The sequence below is a fragment of the Schistosoma mansoni genome, assembly GCF_000237925.1.
Source record: "Schistosoma mansoni, WGS project CABG00000000 data, supercontig 0125, strain Puerto Rico, whole genome shotgun sequence".
Classification (NCBI taxonomy): domain Eukaryota; kingdom Metazoa; phylum Platyhelminthes; class Trematoda; order Strigeidida; family Schistosomatidae; genus Schistosoma; species Schistosoma mansoni.
The window spans coordinates 69,462-92,963 of record NW_017386034.1 but is presented as its reverse complement, the minus strand read 5'-3'; the positions used below and the strand labels follow the sequence as shown (position 1 = coordinate 92,963).

The 23,502-nt window shown below is 31.2% G+C and overlaps 1 protein-coding gene across 1 annotated transcript in view; it reads left to right on the top strand.

Moving 5' to 3' along the window:
• Positions 1–23,502, top strand: part of Smp_139480 (ephrin receptor, putative) — a gene marked incomplete at both ends in the record, with an annotated part of 38,984 nt that overhangs the window by 13,834 nt on the left and 1,648 nt on the right. Inside the window, 8 exons of the mRNA XM_018790264.1 lie at positions 7,245–7,431; positions 10,428–10,607; positions 15,477–15,733; positions 17,283–17,362; positions 19,297–19,440; positions 20,144–20,394; positions 21,617–21,715; positions 22,092–22,205. Of these exons, the coding sequence (XP_018646345.1) occupies positions 7,245–7,431; positions 10,428–10,607; positions 15,477–15,733; positions 17,283–17,362; positions 19,297–19,440; positions 20,144–20,394; positions 21,617–21,715; positions 22,092–22,205 (1,312 nt within the window). The remainder of the gene's footprint in view (positions 1–7,244; positions 7,432–10,427; positions 10,608–15,476; positions 15,734–17,282; positions 17,363–19,296; positions 19,441–20,143; positions 20,395–21,616; positions 21,716–22,091; positions 22,206–23,502) is intronic.

The window sequence follows — 23,502 nt, the reverse complement described above, 5'->3', positions numbered from 1 at the left end:
TATTGTGTGTTAAAATGTCCTGACAGGAAAAGAAAATAACTGTAACTCTTGAAAAAACAAACAAACACACACACACAAACAAACACAATATACTAAAAAATGAAAGTAGATTTATAGATGTTTACTAGTTTGTTTATTTTAACTTTAAAATGATTATAAATGAACATTTAAATTAAGAGAGAAATTTATTAAGAAGCATAGAGTTTATAAAATTTTACTCGAAAAGAAAAAAAGTATACGTAAATCAGTGACATTTGTAATAAAAAGGATTATATATAGAAAACAACCAGGTCTGTTGGGAGATATCAACTTAATGAAGACAATTGGTGAATGGTTGCTCGATTTCGTGGATTGGTTGAAGTTAGACATTAACACCGTTGGATGCCAGCCAGCTCAGTGGTCTATCGGTTAAGCGCTCTGGCGCGAGAGCGATGTGTCCTGGGTTCGAATCTTGAGAGGCAGGATAGTGGATGCGCACTGCTGAGGAGTCCCACTATAGGACGAAACGGTAGTCCAGTGCTTCCAGATTTTCCATAGTTGTCTAGCTTCAATTAACTTATAATCTCAATCATATAAAAGAAACAACTTTTAACAGTTTGAAATAGTAGAAACTATTTTTTTTATTGTGTAGGTAAATATGTTTAAGTTTTTTCTTTTTTTTGTGACTTGAATTATTGATTTATTCAAAAATAACCAAATATTGAACCAACTGTCTTTTCCTTAGAAAAAAATTCGACCCTATGTGAAATAAATAGCTACTCAAACTAGTTTTCAGTGTTTTACATATCATATCAGTTCATGACGAAAACTATTACTAGATTAGATCAAACTCTCAGAACTATGTTATTTATTCCCATAATTAGAAGGGGTTTTGTGGAGATTTCAATATTTTCATAGTTGAAAGCATGAGTCAATTGAAGCTAGACCATCAACAAAAACCTGGAAGCACTGGACGGCCGTTTCGTCCTGTTGTGGGATTCCTCAGCAGTGCGCATCCACGATCTCGCCTCGCGAGATTCGAACCCAGGACTGATTGTAACCATATGTTCACTACTGATGGACTTCAAGAGGTAATTCCTGGAGTTCTAGTGAGAAGCAGTAACTAGGGGAGTTCAAACAGGTCTGTTGTGAGATAGGAACTCACTGAAGACAATTGGTGAACGGTTGCTCAACTTTCGTGGATTGGTTGAAGTTAGACATTAACACCATCGGATGTCGAGTCAGTGGTCTATCGGTTAAGTGCTCTGGAGCGAGACGGATAGGTCCTGAGTTCGAACCTGGCGAGGCGAGGTCGTGGATGCTCACTGCTGAGGAGTCCCACAATAGGACGAAAAGGCCGTCCAGTGCTTCCAGGTTTTTGTTGATGGTCTAGCTTCAATTGACTCATGCTTTCAACTAATCCTATAATTGTTATTACAGAATAGATAAAATAAGAAAGTATTCACAATACGTGTGTTCAATTGTCATATTCTTTCTAAAAGCAAGATTGGTATATGAAAGGCTAAAACTGCTTCTTTTTAGTCCACAACATAGGTTGCTTAATCGAGAAGACTGATGCTTCATTCATAAGAAGAATTTGAAGACTAAAATTGACACCTATCTTTAATAGGCCAGGCGACTGAAAAAATTGATTAATGATTATATCAAAGTATATTAAAAGTATACTGATGAAGATAAAACTAATTACATTCATAACTATATTTTTACTGAACCACGTCACCTAATGATAATGAAATGCAAAATCAATAAATAGATGATGGCTAGAAGTGGAATCTACAGTGCGTGCCATTTTATCCTACTTGGGACTTGTCCGATGGATGTACCTGCATCCTAGAGTTAATGTTCACTCCGGGACTAGAACTCAGTATCGTTCACTTCAAACGCCATCGCATTATTCACTAAGAGACTGATCAATTAATTTGTTCAACCATTGACAAAAGCAAGAATATTCAACAAATACAACGTATTTTAAATGGCTTGGTTAAATTATGAACGGTTTTAAAGACAGTTAATTATAATTTGAGAAACAAAGCATATCAAGAAAAACTTGAAAATGCAGTGTAGGTCAATGTAGGTCAACCCTTGTTGTTAGCTAAATTATAAACCAAAGTAATGTCTTTGATTAGACCGAACAGTTTGTGCGACACTAGCTTTTCTCTAGTAATTGTTTAGATAAAACAGTTATATTTTATAACTTATTGCAACTAAGAAGATAAGTTAGGAAACACACCCAATCAAATAAATTCTATTTTTTATCCTATTTCAGCCTCGTTCTAATTGGGCTGAATTTAGGTAAATCAATTATATTGAGTGTAATAGCTACAAATGAATTGAGTGAACACCTCCCACATTTAGAGCTTATTCAGTCAACTACTAGTATAACAATCCAGCTACCAAATCCAAGTAAGTTAATCCTATTTTTATAGCATTTCGTTCGCTAAAATGCATTAAAGCTGTCGTGTCGACTGAAACGCCGAAAATTCTTTAGTTTTGCATGATATTTATGTGATGAGCGTAATCTGTAGGAGCCCAAGTGATATACAAGATTGACTTTTCATAATCATTCATGACTTGTAATCTCATTTTAAGAAGGAGCATATATATGATACATACGGTGAACCAAAAGAATACAACCGAACTTCCCTGAATTGTTAATTGTTTCAGCCAAACAGAAGACGAATGAATAATTTACTATGAAAGGAACGACAAATAGCATGGGATTTAAGAATTAATTTGTTACATTTTGTGTCAGTTCATGGTAAAAATACTAACTTTAACACCTAATCCGAACTCCCAACACTAATCTTTAGAGATAATATAATATCTACTCCATGAATGTTTTCCTACCTCGTTAGTTTGGCTGTACACTTGAGGTTAACCATTTATATCTTTTTGTTAATGTTATGTTAATTTCCCTTACTGTAATAATGTATTAGTTAATATCAAGTACTATTCAGTTTAATTTGTGCAAATATGACCACTGATCAGTGTAAATATTATATCATGATAAAAAGTACTAGGTTTTAGTTTCCAATTGGCCTAGCATAAATATTATCTAAGAACAATTAACAATCGTCTATTACAAACAAGATGGAATATGAACTCGAACAGATCGAGTGTCTGACATACTAGCTATTCAATGTTAATTATTCACTTGTTAGCATTGGGTAAAGAAAAAGAGAATTCATGATAGTTGAAAATTTAAATCTAAAATCTCAAGTTATCTAGTAACTTGCAGTAACTTTGAGGCACGTAACAAAGTGGGTGAATTAAGGATAAAAACAATCAGTCAGATAACAGCAACGGTTATTATCAAAATATGAATTGAATCAATATTACTGAGGTTATCTTTCAAAGAAGGAATTAACATAGGAATGATATAAACATAGATAACCTGATCATGTCTTGGTCAAATCCAATAAAAGTAAGTGTATTCAGATATTTTTTGGTTTAGTTTTATCGTCAAAGAAATCTTCATCAACCATATTTGTGTTCCTTAAATACCTCGTCTAATTCACTGTTTTTTCTTTGAGGTACAAAGATATTACGCAGCTAAAACAGACATTGTGAAACGTATAAAGCAAATAAGCCCCATAAAGTTCCCTCCAAGTCCTTATGGACAAACTATATTTCTAAATTCAATAATCTCTTACTCTAAGTAGATTTTAAGTTGAATTAATTTACTACATAACTTTTATTTGACATTCATATCTATGTAACTAGGAGATGCTTTTGGAACAGTGATACTTACCAAAACTTTTGATGGAAAAACTAATAGAAACCTTAACCAAAAAAATAAGTTACAATTGAAGTTTATACCTCTGAATGTTTATTTGAATACCTAGTTATTAAAGTATGGGTTTTTATTATTAATTATGTTCAATGTAGAATTTTTAAAAACTATCGAATATATCCGAATTGAAATAGTCCATCAAATAATAATGATGAACTTAAGAAACATTGGAAAATAATTTAACTATAGTAAGAATACTTTCCAACTACTTGAACTTACCAAACATCTTTCTAATGACCTGATAATGAACAAGGTGACTTTCGTGTATATTACCAAGTACATATATACATATATATCAGTTTTGATGATGATTGACACTCAACCTCAAAATTACAATGAATAGTTAACTAAATTCAATTAACAATTTTGAAGATATCAGGTGAAAATGAAGAAAGAAAAAAAAAACTTTTCGAGTACCACAAAGAGAAAATATAAAATTACTGTTCATTTAATTAAATCAAAGCTATTGAATTCAATATGTATTTTATCAAGTTTTTAAAACCGTTTAGTTAAACAAAGATGTATGACATTTTATAGGGTTTTTCTTATATATATATACTTACTTTTGAAAGAAGTAAGATTGAAAATGTTTGAACGTCATCTTTAGAATTACTAAACCGTTAAATACTGAACTGAAGTTATTTTTGTTCAACTGAAGTAATAAGGACTGGAGGATGGAGTGAATTTATGTTGTTATGTACGTTCTATAGAATTTTTATAGACAATGACTTTATAATTAATATATGAGTTTGCGGATGACATGTTAGCGAGACATGGATAAAATGATTCAATTCATTAGGATAAGTTCTTATAAATGCTTTTTTTGTTCTCCTAATTGACAACCTTGTTGATAAATGTAATAATGTAATATTGTTCTGTATATTTATAACTCAAAATGTGGTAGTTGAATGTAGTTATTTATCTTTGTCAATGTTGTGTCTATCATGAGTGCTGGAACATTGACCATCCAATTGTTTGGTATATATTAAGAAATAGTTTTACATATATGTGTTTCCTTTTTGTAAGATATATGTGGTGATATAAGTATGGGTAAATAAATGAACGCAGTTCTATGGAGCTTTCGTCAAATGAGCAGCAAGATAAATTGTTTCAAAAGTACCTCTTGATGAACAGTAATTATGCGAACTCAAATCATTCTTTGTAAACGAAAATCTAACAATCACTTCTTCCATAGGATCATGATTAAAGTTGTATATTTTGTTTTTTATGTAGCTTTATGGGACAACCATTGTTGTAAGAATATTGATATCATTATTTGCTTGTTTTCAAAACAACCAGTCCTAATTCATTTTATCACATCACGCTTGTTGTTATTCGAGTAAATCATTGTATGAAAAAAATATTTCGTTTCATTTTATTTCCTTGATGACAGTATTTAGTAGAATTATTCTTCGAATTAGTGTTAATAGCAGTGGTATGAGTTCAGTAGTGTATAGCAGTCTTATTAAATTAATGTTTCATATATATTCATTAATGTTGATTGCAATGTGGTTATAACCAAAGGTAAAAAAAATGTTGACGTAAAAAATGGGATCGAATTTCTAGGTTAGAAATTTGATAGTTTTGATCTCGACACTGAGAAGTATCACACCTGTAACGTGTTTGGAAATTTTATGCAGTGATATACTTTCTTGAAAAATGCTGTTTAAGCAATCAAGAAGCAGTTTCTGATCATAAATTCTCATAATATTCCGTACGGACTTCGCAACATGCATTTTTTATAAAAAGTATTTTAGTATGATTATATACACTACTAACGTAGTGTGCAATGATAGCTGCTGAACGCAGTCAAAAAGCGGTTGAAACTCTAACTTTTATGGCGTCTAATGCTTATTAGCAAACACTCGAATAAAAGTTAAAAACAGTAATGGTCTTCATAATATAATAACGTATGTCATTAGGATACACAATTATGTATCCTCATGTTAGTCAGTTTCGTAGCGGTTGTTTAATATGTCCTATAAAAGTGATCCAAATATTAAAAACTATGACCATACTAAATGACTGTATCCCTAATAACTTGTTTAGTCTGAATTGTTATCAATAAAATAGCAGAGGGAAATAATAAACAATTGAAGAGACATTTCGACCTGATTAAAGAGTTTTCATGTATATGCAATTTTAAGATCAGTCCGCTTCTCTGGTGTATTTCGTTCATTGACCTGAAGGTGAAAAACAGATGAACCATCTTTTACTGTACTTGCTCAATACATTCTACTTTTTTATACTAATGTAATAAACTTATCAATTACACTATTGTCATAGAAGCTCGTACATCTGTCAAACTGTACTAAGATTTGAAATTTCATGCGAAATTGAAGTTCGGAGGATGAATACTGATTATCAAATAAGCACTCTGTTATGTATTTGTACTAGTCTTGATTAATTCACAATATTCATCTGCCGTAGGTTATAATGATATTGTTACGGTTGTTAAAAAGTATACAAATGGTTTCGATTACATTTTCATGTAGTCGAATATTTAGTGTCATTACATAGTTAATGTCATGTAATACTCACTTCATTTACCTGAAAAAGAAGCAAGAGAGGTATATTTTCAATCTAAATGTTAGATATTAAAAAAGGTCTTGTCTATATTTATCACCTCTAAGCTCTGGAAGTTATCATGGGGAACACAGACTCACTGATAAATGAAAATTTCCCCGTAATCTGATGCAAAGACAGACAAAATTATTGAAATAAGTAGTATTAAAAAAGTGTAATAAGTATAATGAGATATGAAAACAGAATATTCATTTCGAAAAGTTCGAAGATTCTATGTATCAGATATCCATCAGAAGAAAGAAACTATAAAAATATGGTTTCCCCAGCATTACGTTTAATAGTGACATAGGCTTGTAAGTTAAATTTCTGAAAAATGAAATCATCAAAATCAATATCAGTTATCTGATTTCATTTTGAGCAAATGTTTTAGTGTAAACCTTGAAAACTTGACAAATGGTTTCATAAACGATTATTTGGTAAAATATTAGCTAAACGTGAGGGATCAACTACATGAATAAAAAACATTCACCGCATTTACCCAAGCATTATTTCGTTTTTATTACTTGAACAGTTAAACTACATGAATTTCGATGTGGAAAAGTCAAATACAGTAAGAGAACTGTGTAATTTTTCATACATTTGCATAGCTAATTTGTTTGTTCCATAACAGCACCGAATTAAAAGGGACCTTTTACCTCATAAGGAAATTAGTATTTTTCACAACTGATGTCATTTTATGAATGAAACAACTACATTTCTTTCATCAGTAACTGTTTATTATATCTTGTTTAGATTTGTCTTATATACATTACTTTCATCATACATGTTTTCCTCATTGTTGAGATTTCTTTAAATTCATTTCTATTATTCCCAATGTGTACCTAGTTAATATATCCGTTGGGAGTGTCCATTTTAATGAAGTAAGACACTGGCAAGCTAACAAGTCAACAACACATCAATTAACGATTGATTCTAACACATACAATAAAGCCAAAAAAGGTTCCGTGGATAAAGTGTTTGAGTTTTCATGGGAACCGCCTCAATTTATAACAAGCAAATCATTCATTCAAGTATCAACGTCAGATTACAAGCCTCAGTTAGCTAATTCACAGGTACTTCTTTTAGAATAAAATTTTTCTAAAATCTCATTTATTAGTAACGTAAAATCACTCAGTTAATATTTAGATAAAGTATTTGTCATCTATAAGGTAGTTTAATTGGTAGATAAACTTGATAAACTAACTAAAGTATAACATAAGAGGGCTAGTTAGTCGAGAAATAAAACGTTTGGAAGCAAAAAGTGAAAGTGTTGGATTTAACTCAATAGTGTTTGAACGTGTAGATGATGAAATAATCCAACAATAAGTTTGATACTTCAAATAATGCTTTCTCGTCAAAATGTTACTACTCTCAGCCTTGCTATACTAATGGACAACCTTTGTATATTGACTAAAATTGAAGAATTTATAAATCCTGTCTAGAATTTTTCTAGAACGAAATCCATCATAGTTTCGTTTCCCGTAGATTGTATTATACCAAATATTATTAGTGAAACGCACTATTATAGAGAAACTAGTTTGCTTTAGTACATCTTAGCCAAATGATAAAAGACACATACTGCATTCCTTTATTGCATTAACGAGAATCCGAATACGTTCATTTATCAAAATGATGTATCAAAGCAAAATCATCGGATGGTTTATCATATTCCTTATACAAGATATAACAGCCGTTGCTAAGAGCTATCTATCAACATTATCGTAAACAAATTTTTATTTATACATATTCCACGATAAAAATCAGTGTATTCGACGGCGAATTTTATTCCACTTAACGATAACTACTTCAAATTCATTTTTTCACAGACTAGAAGAGGCTTATCAATCTGTTCATTCAGAGTCACTTAAACAAGATAAAAAACAGCCACCAGCGATTCCAAAATCCAATTTTGTTCTATAAATTACATGATTTTAGGAAAATCCATCCAGGATAACAAACGCTAGTAAATATTTCTGGTGCTATGAAATCCTAATAGATTTTGATTTTTATGCAGAACTACTTACTGTTTTCATAAAGAATTATCATCCTACGAATTAACCATTTGTCAGTTTTTCTATTAAAATCTTATGGTTAGCTTCGATTCACACTACTGCTAACACACTCCTCCAGCAGCTGTCTAGGATTACCAGCCATCCCCAAAGTGAACGGTTGGGTTTACCACACATTCAGAAATTATAGAAGCGAAGATTATGAAGATAAGTTTTATGAGCTACCGCAGCACATTTTAGAAGCATTCCCATGAAAAGTTTCGACCATCTTGGTAGAGGACCTCGACGTCAAGGTTGTGATAGACAACAGGGGGGTTGAGATATCATGAAACAAAATGCACCAGAAAAATGAGACAGTTATGATGAGAGCTTGAGTTATCCATGTGAGTTTAACAATACAGTTATAAGCTGTATAACTTTCACCCTCAAACGTATGTAAAAAACTACATGGGTTCGCCTAACTACTATAATTCACATCTGTCCCACCTACCTTAAGAAAAAGTCCAGAAGGTTCATGGACGATGTAAGGACAAAAAGAGGGCCAATATAACTTCAAATTACTACCTGGTGACAGTCAAGCTAAAACTAAAAATAAAGAAGCATTGGAAAACTGGACAAGCAACACAAAAAGGTTTGACATAACTTTCTGTTATAGCTTTATGTTTTCCAAATTCCTCGTCGACAATTGTTGTATCCGCTCAGCATTTTACTTATACATGAAAGATGAGAAATTATTGCAATTCCCACGATGACGGTTCTAATTTGGAATACACCCATTTGTATATTGATTTGTACTCAAATTTGATTAATAATTAGGAAAACGTCATATATATGAAAAAATACCCGGAGTTATAACAAATCACGTGCCACATAGCATGTTAAACACAGTTCACGTCAATTTTATACAATGAATAAACATGAAATTGAAATCAATCAATTTATTACTGAATAAAATATTAGATTAGAAAATAAAACAACCATTACATTGAATAATCATCACATTGAATTAAAGGGGGGAGTAATGTTGAACAAGAACAACAATGAGCTAAAAATGTAATATTGCCTTTTCATCCTGCTACATCAACTTCATTTGAGATACTAGCAACTCCACATGTTCAAGATCGATCACAATACCAAGTTTCAAGTTTAACATGATCTACTTAAGTGAGAAAGAGCCTCTATGGAAAACATTTGAAAAGAATAATAGCAGTAACGGCTTCAATATGTAGGGTGGTGGGCTTCAAGAAGCATCAGGATAAATAATGGACCTCTTGAGACATTCTAGACATGATTCAATCAAGGAGACACAAGAAGACAGATGTCAACAATAATAAGCAGAGAAAGCCAGGATACAAGCTTTATATATATAAGCAAACAAACAGGTGGAAAACAGCACTAGAGCTGGTAAACGGTGGTGAATAAAAGATCCGGAAACTACAGCATAACAAGCTGCTACAGTAGTAGGTATGAGAGAAATGTGATACTATCAAAAATACTTAATCAGGATAAACAAGAAGGGAGATCCTAGCAAGGGTAAGAGCGATTGGAGGCAGTCATTATGACCATGATAAGCGCTCAGCAATAACTGAGATGGACAGTTCAGGAAGGAGTTAATTGAAGATAAGTATTTGGGAACCAATTCCCCAATGATAATGAACAGGCGTAATTGCTTTATTACTTTTATTAATCCGACACCGAACATATGAAATTTAATCTCTGTATTTATAACATAATATATATTATTAGACAGATTGGGACTAAACAGCACCGAAAAATAGTTTATAATTTCCGTTATGAAGTAATAATGCAAGCAATGTGATGATATTGATTTACACTTGTAGTTTATTTAAATTTATGTTATACCTTAATTAACCTACACATGTAAATCTGTCGTTAATTTCTGTATCATTCGACCTGTTTCGACAACATTGTTTTAAATGAAAAAAAAACTATTTTCATCTGAGATAGAGTTTTGGAGGGATACTTAGAGTAGATCAATTGTTTCACTTCATATACAACATTTTTTTATCATCCTTGTTGTGTTGATTTAAATAACTTAGGCACATTCGTTGGATGCAGATTTCAGTGTTATCGAGTATCAAGTATATGTTTGGATTAATTCCTCTATGATGGAATTTGAAGATACTTATTGGAAAAATAAACCAGCACTTACTCACTTTTTGTCAGAAACATCCATATTTCTAACAGATTTACCACAACCTGGAATATTAGGAATATGGGTACGTGACGCTAATTCATTTAACATAATTATTTGTGAAGAATATGATACTACTTACACAAAATCTTCAAAGATGAGACACTTATCGATTGCTTTTTCAGATTCAAAATCAGTGACATTTGTGATCCATCAGTTTAAGATTAGTTACGTTATGTGAAGACGTCTGAAAATGATAAGTAAACCAAAATATTTAACAATGTAGAAACTCGAAATAAGAATGTTCACTATTATTGTGTTACTTTGTCTCAGTACAAAGATTCACATAAGATTCTCAGTTTGATGTCCCTGTAATGTCTAGAACATTTATATTTCCCTGTCTTCATAATGATAATGGGTTTCAGTAATTAGCTATCACAATGATAGAGATTACTTTAGGCTAATACGACATAAATGTCATTGAACTGATCTTAAGTGAAAAAAACATTAAAAACCTGAGAACCGCATTATTTATAAGTCTCGATACTTAATATGCGCATACAACATAATGCATTGTTTGTTTAACACATGTCTACGAAATGTGTCTCTAAACATAAAACCAGATTATATTTGTTTTCTGTATAATCCGAATACGCTCCACAGATCAAAGTACCTCTCAAAAAGATGTGCACGATATAAAACATTGTAACAGTGGAACTTCCATTGTTGTGTCTTATCATTTTTAAACAATTATTTTATAGTTAATAATACATAGGAGTAAATCGTCACATCTTTATGTAACACAAATTCTATGACGAACATTAAGTCAAGTTAGCATTTCTGAAAAAAGGGACAATGCCGATAGCTATAGGTTTTTGTTGATTTAATAAAGTTTCCGTAGTCAAAATTAAAGTGTATTTATATGTAATAGAATCAAAGAATACAGCAAATTTGGGAACTAACTAATTCAATGTATTTACAACGAATCAGAATACAGGAAAAACAATACAAGTTTGAAAGGTGTAAGATGGTGAACTTTAACCAAATTTTATGAAAGTACTTTCTTACACCAGAAATACCATTTATAAAGAAGATTTAAGGTTATCGAAACATTCAGTTGATAGTGTGAAATAAATTGCCAAATAAATTGCTCCTAAGAATATCAAATGTAACGCATTTATTTCATAAAGTAAGTATGTGTAATCTTATTAGCTGGAATACAAATAATAATCCTCTAGAGAATAAATCATAATTACTTGATAACAGTTAAGTGTAGTACATTCAAAGTTAACAACATACATCGAATTAGCTCGTAGTTATGTGAATAAATGTTAAAACATTATAAGCAAAGATGAACATTAGCTAGCAGTGGAATCACGGACGCGCGTTTCGTCCCATTTGGGACTTGTCAACTGGATGTACCTGCATCTCGGAGTTGACTTTCACTCAGCGACTCGTACCCAGCACCTTTCACTTCAAACGACACCACGTTATCCACTTAGCTAGTGAGTCCTGATAGCCACTTACTTGTGCAATGGGGTGAAGAGACTGACCAATCGCAGTCCTAAAAAGGAATGGGAAGATTCAAACAAACAATACCAAGTGAATTCAAAAGTTAAAACAGTATAATTTTCTGTTTCCTCCTGATTAATTATCATATAGTAAACAGATTATATATATCTATATGTTTGAAAATCTTTTCACCTTTTAAACATCAGTATGCTTTCACTATTTCCAGGTGCGACCTCATCTTTCAGCTGGCTGGGGAATATTCAAGAAGTCAGTTTATCGATATTCAAATACTGATCAAAGTGATCTCGTAATGGATGGTAAGGATGATAAAGTTTTTATTTAGAAATGAAAGACACAAGTACTTATAATTTTTAATAAAACATAAATAAAACGATGGAAAATTATTTATTTATTGCAAAGAAAACAACTTAAAACTGTCATATAAATCATCCATTTTATAATATGATATTTGTTTATTTGTAACATTGAATGAATCATAGATATTTCCATTACCTTAATAAAAAGCCTATTTAATTCTGTCATTAGAGGTTTGAGTGATTTTACTTTAGATGTTAAGGATTGTAATTAATCGCTTTCTTCATATTTTGGTCAAAATATCACTGAACGGATTCTAAATACCGATCTGCTTCAATTAAACTCAACCCAGAATTCCTAATAATATTCAGTACTAAAGGTTTATTGTATATCACTCAAACCAATGATATACCATAACAAATGTATTTAAATCGGTATTGATTTATATACATCTAGTACAATCACTTTTACATAAGATAGACAGTTTGATATAGCCAAGCAGTTTGACAATTATAACATGGATGTAGTTCATACACGTTGTGATAAGGATAGTATCTGTTAACTAAAATAACTCATAATGTCATTGAATAAGAAAAAGAGAATTCAGCGAAGAAAATTTTCTTTTCGACGAAATCATTTACTTAAGCTGTACATTCGTATATATAGTGATATGGAAAATATATTTCTATAGGAGGCTAGAAAAGATTGCATTATAAATGGATTCGACAATAAATAACAAATGAGGTGGCGTACTAATCAAGGGGTAAGGGAGAAAATAATTTATGGGTCAGATAATAGTATCTGTACAGAAAACTAATATTGAGAGTAATAGGGAACCATTAAAAACCATAGAAGAATATAGCATTGAATAATGAAAAGAATTGTAATATGATGTACTACTGAAATAGAAAATAATTCAGCTTTGATAAGAACTAGAATTTAGAAGTAGAAAATGAAAGATTTACTTTCAAAGGAATGAGCGTTACACAGAGAACTTTAGATGTTGGTTATTTGTTTACAAATCTGTTATCACAAATAAGGACAATTGATTATTATTAGTAGTAAATTATTGTGATACTAATAGAAATATGTCAAGAATCTAAGAACAATTTTCATTCTATGAATTGATTGTATAAGATAAACATTGTCTCATATTTATCATCGTCAAATTTTGATATTTTTTGACATTATCATAAAAAAATCTAATTTTAAAAAAATGTTTAACACTTTTAATAAATGGATCCAGATAATCATTTCATATTACAAGATCAAATTCTACTGAATAATCATTTCTTCCCGCCGTTGTCAAAGTACATTATCAGTAATGAGATTATTTTTATGTCATATGTATTACAGTGAAAATACGATTGTTTTATCATAGACTATCATAAATCAGTGTTGAAAGAGACACAAATATACAATTATCAGTGATTAAAATCATTCTGAAACTTTAACACTGTGTGTCTATAATGTGTTGTTTAATGGATCAAATGGAGTCACTCGAAGTATTAGTTTCTTATTATATACTTAAAGGTTTCAGTAAAAATTGACTCTTAAGTTTCCTGATGGAAATCAGTTTTATTTTTATACTATCCATAGGTACGTCACAATTGGATTCGAATTTTTTATTATCATTTTAACACTATAAAAACAAAATTTTTCAAATAGGAAAACTCAGGTAGATTTACTCCTACCATGTTAAATATATTGAATGATGAATTTTGGCACCATAAGAAAATCTGTCTGTCTCGATCTTATTTTTTTCCTTACAGACTATGCTTTTAACTTTGTTTTATCAAAAACAGAATTTAGCATTTCTGTCTTTATTTCCCGGAATTTAAAACACAAGGATACCACGTGACAGGTACAGACAAACCTACAACGTCTGAGTGATTGTCTCGCTGTAAAATAATATTTTGAGAATTTCCACTATGGGAATAATATTGTTGTTCAAGTGATATATATATATTTATCAATTTAATAACTGAATTCCTGAATCGAATAAAGCCGGGCAACCATGGAAAACCTGTAAGCACTGGACGGCCGTTGCGTCCTATTGCGAGACTCCTCAACAGTGCACATACGCGACCCCGCATATAGGATCTGAACACTGAACATTCAGTCTCGCGAGAAAACGCTTAACCACTAGACCAATGACTCAGCATCCAACGGTATTAATGTCTAACTTCAACCAATCCACGAAATTGAGCGACACATCCATCATTGTCTCTAATGAATTACTATATCACAACAGACCCGGTTGAACTCCACTGGTCACTGCTTCTCACTAGAACTCCAGGAAATACCTCTTGAAGCCAGTCACTATGGAACATATGATTATTATTATCAGAAATGTATATCAACTGTTTTCATAGTTGTTATCTCATAGTAGCTGAAAGGTTCTCAAAGAATATTTTGCAACTCATTTAATACTCACAAATGCAGTGAAAGATATTCGTTTGAGAACATCTTTAGATTGTCTTACTGTTAACTATCATTGATTATTCTAAGATTTATATTTTGAATCCTGACCTCATAAACAAACAAGCAAGTCTCCAGACTCTAAAGTGTTTCACACTTAAACACTTGAAGAACACTATTCAAGCGCTAAAACAATTGTTCGATTTAACCAATAAATTATAAACACTCATAACTTCAATGTGTAAAATATGAATATTTATGTTTAAATCGGTTCCTGTAGTAGGGTATCATGAATTAAATGAAATTCAGAGGTGAAAAAATGGTTCGATATATCGAGATCTATACAATACTGACTTGACCAGAAACTTGGCTTGATTTCTGTTGATTTAGTGACAAAGCAATATGTTTGGACAATTGTCTGGAATTATATATGCTGATGTTATCGTAGTTACACAGTAACCTTTTTCTATATTCTATTACTAATTTTAGGACAGTATGAAAAATCTTTACGTTTTGTTTAGTATAAAGTATAGAATCGTATGTTTGTAGTTTCTGTTTCAAATAGTGTGTACAAATTAGTTTACTTGGAAATCCAAACTTAGCAAGTGTCGTTTTTAAATACAGAATTTCATGAGAGTTTTACCATGGAAATGCTACTTCTGGCTTCAAACTAAAATTATGTGAATATACTATTCATTATTTTTAGAAATTGTCTGAATTTAAATTTTACATTTCTATTTTAGAAAAATCTACTACTTACAATCCATTACTTATGGATACTACCTCAAAAGACTCAATACCAATGAATGTTTCTGAAATAATAAAACCAACTCAACCATCTAAGCGCTTTCAAATACTTATGGGTATATTAAGTTTAGCAGTAATATTGTTATGTTGTCTTTTGGGTACTCTTATCTTTCTTCGTTTTTGTACTAAACGATCTAGATCTACAGGAGGAAATACGTAAGTTATGATTTCTTTTTTGGAAATTTTTCATTTAAATCATTAATTTAGTTTTGTTAATTACGTTGATGATAACTAATGGATAGAATGAAAGGACTCGAACATCAAATTTAATGAAACAAACTTTATTGTAGTGTCCTGTGTAGTCAGAAGTATAATTTTTTTATGTAATGAACTAACATGCTTATATACAGAATATGAACAAAAATAATTCATGAAAAATCAGCATTATTTGTTTATCTTCCATGTTGAGCAGAAAAATTTCTGAGTAAAAGTTGATCCGATTTGCTTTTATTGTTACGATGATAAACTTTTTAAATAAATGTGAAATATTAGTGAGAAGCAGTGACCAGTGGAGTTCAATCGGGTCTGTTGTGAGATAGTAACTCACTAAAGACAATGGTGGATGTGTCGCTCAATTTCGTGGATTGGTTGAAGCTACACATTAACACCGTTGATAGCCGAGTCAATGGTCTATATGTTAAGCATTCGCGCGCGAGACTGATAGTTCCTGTGTTCGAATCTCTTGAGGCTGGATCGTGGATGCTCATTGAAGAGAAGTCCCACAATAGGACGCAACGGCCTTCCAGTGCTCCCACGTTTTCCATGGTTGTCTAGCTTCAATTGACTCATGATTTCAACTGTAAAATTACCATAATCTCCACAAAACCCTTTCTGAAAATATTTATTTATCGGAAGATTAACAGGGCTCCGTCCAGTTTTCATGCATTCTGACAGCCAAGAATTCGAAATCACCTGTCTCGGAGAACCAGTTAGACTCGCGAGAACTTCAGGCTATTTTGTCATATTAATGTAAATCATAAGGAAGCAGTAGTTAGTCCTCGTATCTGGCTATGTGTTGGTTAGATTACCTGTACAATGAGGTGAAGTTTAAATTAACTTGGTATTGTTAGGTTGAATCTTCCCATTGATGTTTACGAGTGCAATTGATCAGCCTCTTATTGGCATATGTGCATACTGTGCATATTGCCTCGATATAACGTTAATTCACAAGTATTATAGGCAAAAGTGGATAGTTGCTAGCAGTAGCTTAGTGGATGATGCGATTGTGTTTGGAGTGAACGGTACTGGGTTCGAGTCCCAGAGCGGACATCAACTCTGAGATGCAAGTACATGCAGTTGGCGAGTCCGAAATAAAACGAAACGCGCTTCCTTGATTCCACTGCTAGCCACTATCCATCTTTGCTTGTAATGCTTGTGAATTTAGGCCATATCGAGGCAATACGCACAGTATGCACATATGCCAATAAGAGACTTATCAATTGCTCTCGTAAACATCAATGGAAAGATTCAACTTAACAATTCCAAGTGAATTTTAAAATAAACATTGTAGGGCAAATAATTTGTGTGAATAAATTATTGAGTTCATAAACAGATCAATGTTCAACCACCATTGAAGATCAGGAAGAAATGGTGCTCTAACATTGAGCTGTTCATGAACTCAAATAAAACTCAACAATTTCCATAACCCTATACTAATGAATAAATTATATTTAAGGTTCTATTCAAAATTTGACTTCATCTTCAGGCAAATGGAAACTGTTCTCGTTTCAAATTCAATGAATGGTATGACAGAAAAGCCTACACCGTGTGATTTAGAACTTGAAGGTATGGTATTAATTTTGTGAGATTATTTGTATTTTAATTATGTCACCTTTACTATCATAAAAATAAGTATCGTTCCTTTTGTAATTTCTGAAAAGTGGATTTTCTCAACTCGTACTTACATTTAATTAATGTTTGTTTGTATAGTTGAAAACAATTTATGTTAAAACTTTATTCAAGATTGTTTTAATAAGTCCAAACTTAACTCTCCGTAGCCTTTTCATATTTAAACCTTATGATCATGATATCCTCATTCTGGAAAACTAAATAATTCAGTTGAAAGAAATGTATGCAATTTATCTCCTAAGAACATTTGAATGATGAATAAATGACTTGTTGTTTGAAGTTTTCGTAGTTGGTTTATGATGTATTGTTGAGTAAATATTTAGAAACGTTTTCTAAATCGATATAATGTTCAACCGAGTAACCGTTATGGATACAATTTTCCTGAATGAACGAAAAGCTAATTTTAAAACAACTGAATAGTAAACAGTAAATATAGTTAAAAATGATTTAAATCGATTATTTATGTTGTTCCAAATTCCCTAGGTAACTCATGAAGATAGGAAATTAAAAACAGACTGATAGATATAATTTTCGTTAGCTAAATAATTTTTTTATAAAACTCTATGCAACTTTTCAGGATACTATGTTATCTGTTTAATTGTTTGTTGACATAAATCCTCATAGTTACCATATTATTGATGTAAAAGGATCATGAGTTTTTAGGTTATTATAAAATAGACAAGAATGTGCCTAATGTTTTAATTGGGTTTTTTACATCTGATAAATTCTCATTTACTGTCAACCTGAACTTTCATATTCAGCTAGTAAGTTTCAAATAGGAAATATTTATGTAGTGACAATCGGTTGCATAGATTAAAGGTTATTGATAGAGACAAGAGTATATTTTCTTCTCTTTCTTTATCTAAAAGAGCGAATATGAATTTCATAATTATTCATTGGTGATAAGCATAATTTAAAGTATTACTTACCATACTCTTAGTATCGACGTTGGTAACCATAAAATACCAGACTTCATATGACTCTGTCATATTCCTAGTAATTCGTGCAAAATACTACAATATTTTACCATTTTTACTGTTATAATAGAGCAAGAATACATGAACGAGGAATAATACATTATTTCACAAAAGTTTTACGAAAGGATTAAACAGATGGAAATGTACTTAACCAAGGATATTTGACTTGATAACAGTTTATAAATCGCTTACTCCATTGAGATGAACTTCATAAACGTGAAGATTTCCTCATCGTACCATAGAAAAGTAGCTGCTAATTACTTTTAAAAGTGATGTAGTATGATCTTTAATAGTTGGAAATATTCTTGAAATCTATCACTTTCATATCAGTAACAGAAATGCCGAGTTGTTGTCCTTTTCTAAAACTCTTCGGTACGACAGACTACCTTATTTTTATCTTCCATGGGACGAAAGTCTGTAAATGAACATCGATAGTATTTCCCTGCAATTGCATTATCCCTAAAATAAAAATTAGGCTTTGCGATACCTCTCATAGGCTTCACTGAGTAATTCACTGTATTAACTGTAACAGTCTTAGTATTGTAGCCTATGTATCGGTTTAGTGGATTATGTTTTATTTTATCTTCACACAAAATGTTTATTATTCATGTTCTATCTGCTGTGTTAGTGTAAATATCAACAAGTATAATAATTGCTTGAGAAAACTAAACAGCACTATGTTAGTTTAGACATTTTATTCATTGCAATACATCGTATTTTCTAAGATTGGTTGACAATTCGTTAAAATATTAGACATAATGTTTGACAAGACGCTTCCTTTGATTAACCACTTTTAGTTGTAATATTCAATTTAAAGCTAACAAACTTGAACCAAACAAATTCAGTTATTTTCCCAAGAGTTAATTTAATATGTTTATTTGATACTGATTATAGCTCCAGATAGTCCAGCAGCAAGTGACCATTCAACTCCATTAAAATCAACCATGTGTGATTCTTCTCAACCACCCGTTTCAATTCGAGAAACAAATAAAGAAATCGATCCACGTCGGATAATGATCAGAAGTACAATAGGAGAAGGTATGTTGAATACAATTATAAATTATTTTGAGGTGATTTGATAGTATAGGTTAAACACTATTAATTCATATGTTTATTTTCCTAGTTTTTACCTCCTTAGGAAGTAATAAGTCGTATAAACTTTCTCTTATTAGAACTAACAAATAATAAGAGTTAAAAACACTTCAGTATTTATGAAAATTGAATGCTTTGAAAAAGGTACTGTTTTAAAAAGTATAATCAGTGACTCTGTGGTTGCTGGTAATACGAATTGAAAGAATAAACATTATTCAGATGTCGATTCCTGAACTGCTAACACTTGACAGACAATCACTCAATATTTGTCTTCAGGATCGATCAAGCGATAGAAAGGGGGACTTGTTGAAATATTTGCTACTGAGAATTCTATATTGTACCAAAAGTATAATATTGAACAAAGCCATTAATAATGAATATAATAACACTAAACATTATAAACGATAAAAAGGGCATGGATATTATTAAATGGTTGGTTTTAGTCTTAAAACATGAACTTTAATGTACTTCTGTTTTGTCATGAATTGTTTCTGGGTTGATGAACGTTAACAGTTTGTTCATTTTATCTTGAACTATTTGTATTTGGTACTGAGTTATAAGGTAATCAAACTCCTAATTATTTTAAACCACCGGAAGTTATTCAGACTATTTTCTTATCATAACTGCTTTTTTATTACCAAATACACAGGTGAATTTGGTAAAGTGTGTGCTGGTGATTTTATAACTACTGATGAAAATAAAGTTCAACTTGTTGCCATAAAAATGTTACATCCAGATGTCAGTGAAAAAACTCGTCAGGATTTTTTAACAGAAGCTAATATACTAAGTCAATTAGATCATCCAAATATTGTGCAATTGATTGGATTAGTTATTAAATCTGAACCTAAAATGATAGTCATTGAATTTATGGAAAATGGATCATTGGATAATTATTTACGTGTAAGTAATTAATATACCTTATACTAATCACTGTTATTTTTTATCAGAAGGGGTTTTTGTGGATATTATAGTAATTTTAATAGTTGAAATCATGATTCAATTGAAGCTAAACGACCATGGAAAACCTGGAAGCGCATATCCTCACTAGTGACTAACTTCAATAGGTATGTCCTGAAGTTCTAGTGAGAAGTCGTGACCAGTGGAGTTCAACCGAGTCTGTTGTGAGATAGTAACTCACTAGATAAAATGGTGGATATGTCGCTCAATTTCGTAGATTGGTTGAAGTTAGACATTAACACCGTTGGCTGCCGAGTCAGTAGTATAGATGCTAAGCGTTCTCACGCGAGACTGAATGTTCAGTGTTCAGATCCTATATGCGGGGTCGCGGAAATGCACTGGTGAGTAGTCCCATACTAGGATGAAACGGCCTTCTAGTGGCTCCAGGTTTTCCATGGTTGTCTAGCTTGAATTGACTCATGATCTCAACTAATAAAGTTATTTTTTATATTTAATATTTTCATTAGGTAATCATAATTTAAGCACATTTTTTAGAGTAAACACTCATTTACGTACGGACACATTAGCTGATTTTTTCAGCATTAAAAAATTGCTTTCAATAAGGGGAATTTTCAAATTTAAATATTTTCAAATAACCTTTTTTTGTAAAAGATATAGTTTTCATGAGATAGTGGAGATTCGTAGCTCAGGTAGTTGATTTTAGTGAAGTTTTGTTCTCTAATTTAGATGGTTTGATCATGAAACTTTCATCGTTCTCCTGAACGAAATCGATAAATATGCTCTAAACATAGTTTACAAATATAGATCATAGTTGAAATCACGAGTCAATTGAAGCTGGACTACCTTGGAAAACCTGGAAGCATTGAACGGCCGTTTCGTCCTATTGTGGGACTCCTCAGCAGGGCGCATCCACGATTCCGCCACGCGAGATCGGTCGTCCAGTGCTTCCTGGTTTTCCATGGTGGTTTAGCTTCAATTGACTCATGATTTTAACTATATATAAAAATTACTAAAAATCTCCACAAACAACAGCCTAATCAATTAATACACAATATTTATTTTATCTAAAAGTCGTTTTACAACTTTGATCAATGAAGCACAAGGACAATGATTTGTAAAATAAATGATAAATCTAATTAGATTAATTAATTCTTCCTGGAAAATTTTCTAAATGTTGTTTATTTAATTTTTCTTTGATTTTAAGCGTAACGGAAATACACTATCTATGGAACAATTATTGTATATGTTGAGAGATATTGCTTGCGGTATGAATTATCTTTCACATCTTAATTATGTTCATAGAGTAAGTTGACTGTATGCTGTACTGTATACTTTAATGTCATGATTATTTTTAGGAGTTTGAAGTTGTACATGGTTTCAATTTTCCACTATTTAGTCTTTATTAATTAAATTTCTTATCATAATGAATTTGTAAACTAATTTACCACTCAGTGTAAAAGTATTGGGAAAGTGTCAATTGATATCAGTATAGAAAACTTTTCGTCAAATTAATTTTTTAGACCATTACATAATTATCCTAATGGAATCCCTAAATGTAATGTAGAATATCATTAACAGTTCTTAAAAAAAATATTGTTCAGTTTGTTAAAGCTAGACTGTGAAATCATACATTGTCTATTTAATTTTAGCTGTATTTATTTATTTTATTTCTGGTTTAGGATTTGGCAGCTCGCAATATACTTGTTGATAAGTTTAACATTTGTAAAGTATCTGACTTTGGTTTAACGCGAAAATGTAATTCGGATTCTCATGAAGATGCATATACATTCACTGTAAGTCCTATTTATTATTGATAAAATAATAGAGTGGGAAATAAATTCACTTGGTATTGTTTTACTTAAATCTACCCAGTGATGTTTAGAACTGCAAGTTGATTAGTCTCTTATTGGAATATGTGTTTACTGTGCAACCAGCTGATGAGTTCCAAATAGGACGAAACACGCGTCCTGGATTCCACTGCTAGCCACTATCCATCTTTGCTTAGAGTGTGAAATATTTCTAATGAAATAGTAATTTTAAAATAATAGCTTCCATCTTAACAGTTAATATATGTACGGAATTCATATCTTTTAGTAACTCCCTTCACCATAACTGATTGTGTATGAAATATTCATGATTTGATATATGCTTGTAGTTCATCGAAATATGATGGATTTCAATGTAATAATACTTGAATATAAAGTTTTCTAGCTACTTGTATAGTTTCGACTATACTAAAGAGGTTGAAACTATGATGTTATCATTTGTTTTTTATGTCAATCTTAATATAAACCGGTAAATTGTAAAACTTCTTATTTTCGTACATAGGCAAATAGAAGAATCGTTTCAGTATTATGCTGTAGACTTAGGACTTTGACTTCATAGTTCTATTTTGTTTAGGCTGATTTTAACACTAGTAAAGATAAGCTTTATGATCATAAATGATATCAGATTTTTAAATTACTTTAGGGGTTATTTGTGAATATTGCTTCTATTAATACAAGCACTGATATCTTTCAAAACTTGATTATCTATTATAAAACCTAGTCTTTTTTAGATAGTATTCCCTGACAGACAAACAACTTGTTCACTATTATTGATGATAATGAATCATCTCTTCACTTGATGTTTGATGTTTATGTCCTCTTAACTACCATGAGCTGAATTACCAACTTACTTTAATTGTTTGGAGATCACAGACCAACATACGAAGACTATTTCTATAAACAAGCGTTTCTAATGTATTCAGAGTTGATCTACGTGAATTAACCAAATACGTGGCAGCAGTGAAGTCGTTCTATATAAATTACGGGATATCGTTTGCCATACTAATTTACCGAACTATTAGTAATGAAACTACACTTCGTGAAGTAATTGGAAAGTCTAATTTTTGGATAGGGTATAGATTATATGGAAACTTTGATTTTCATATAGTAAATGGTTAGTAGACGTTTTCACCTGAAGAAGGACTGGGAAAATGTGAAACAGCTAAAATTAACTGTATCAAAATGGTACGTAGTGAACAATCAATGTATAACTTTCTACAAACTTTTCTCAATTATATTCATGAAACCCTAGTTTTGTTGTATG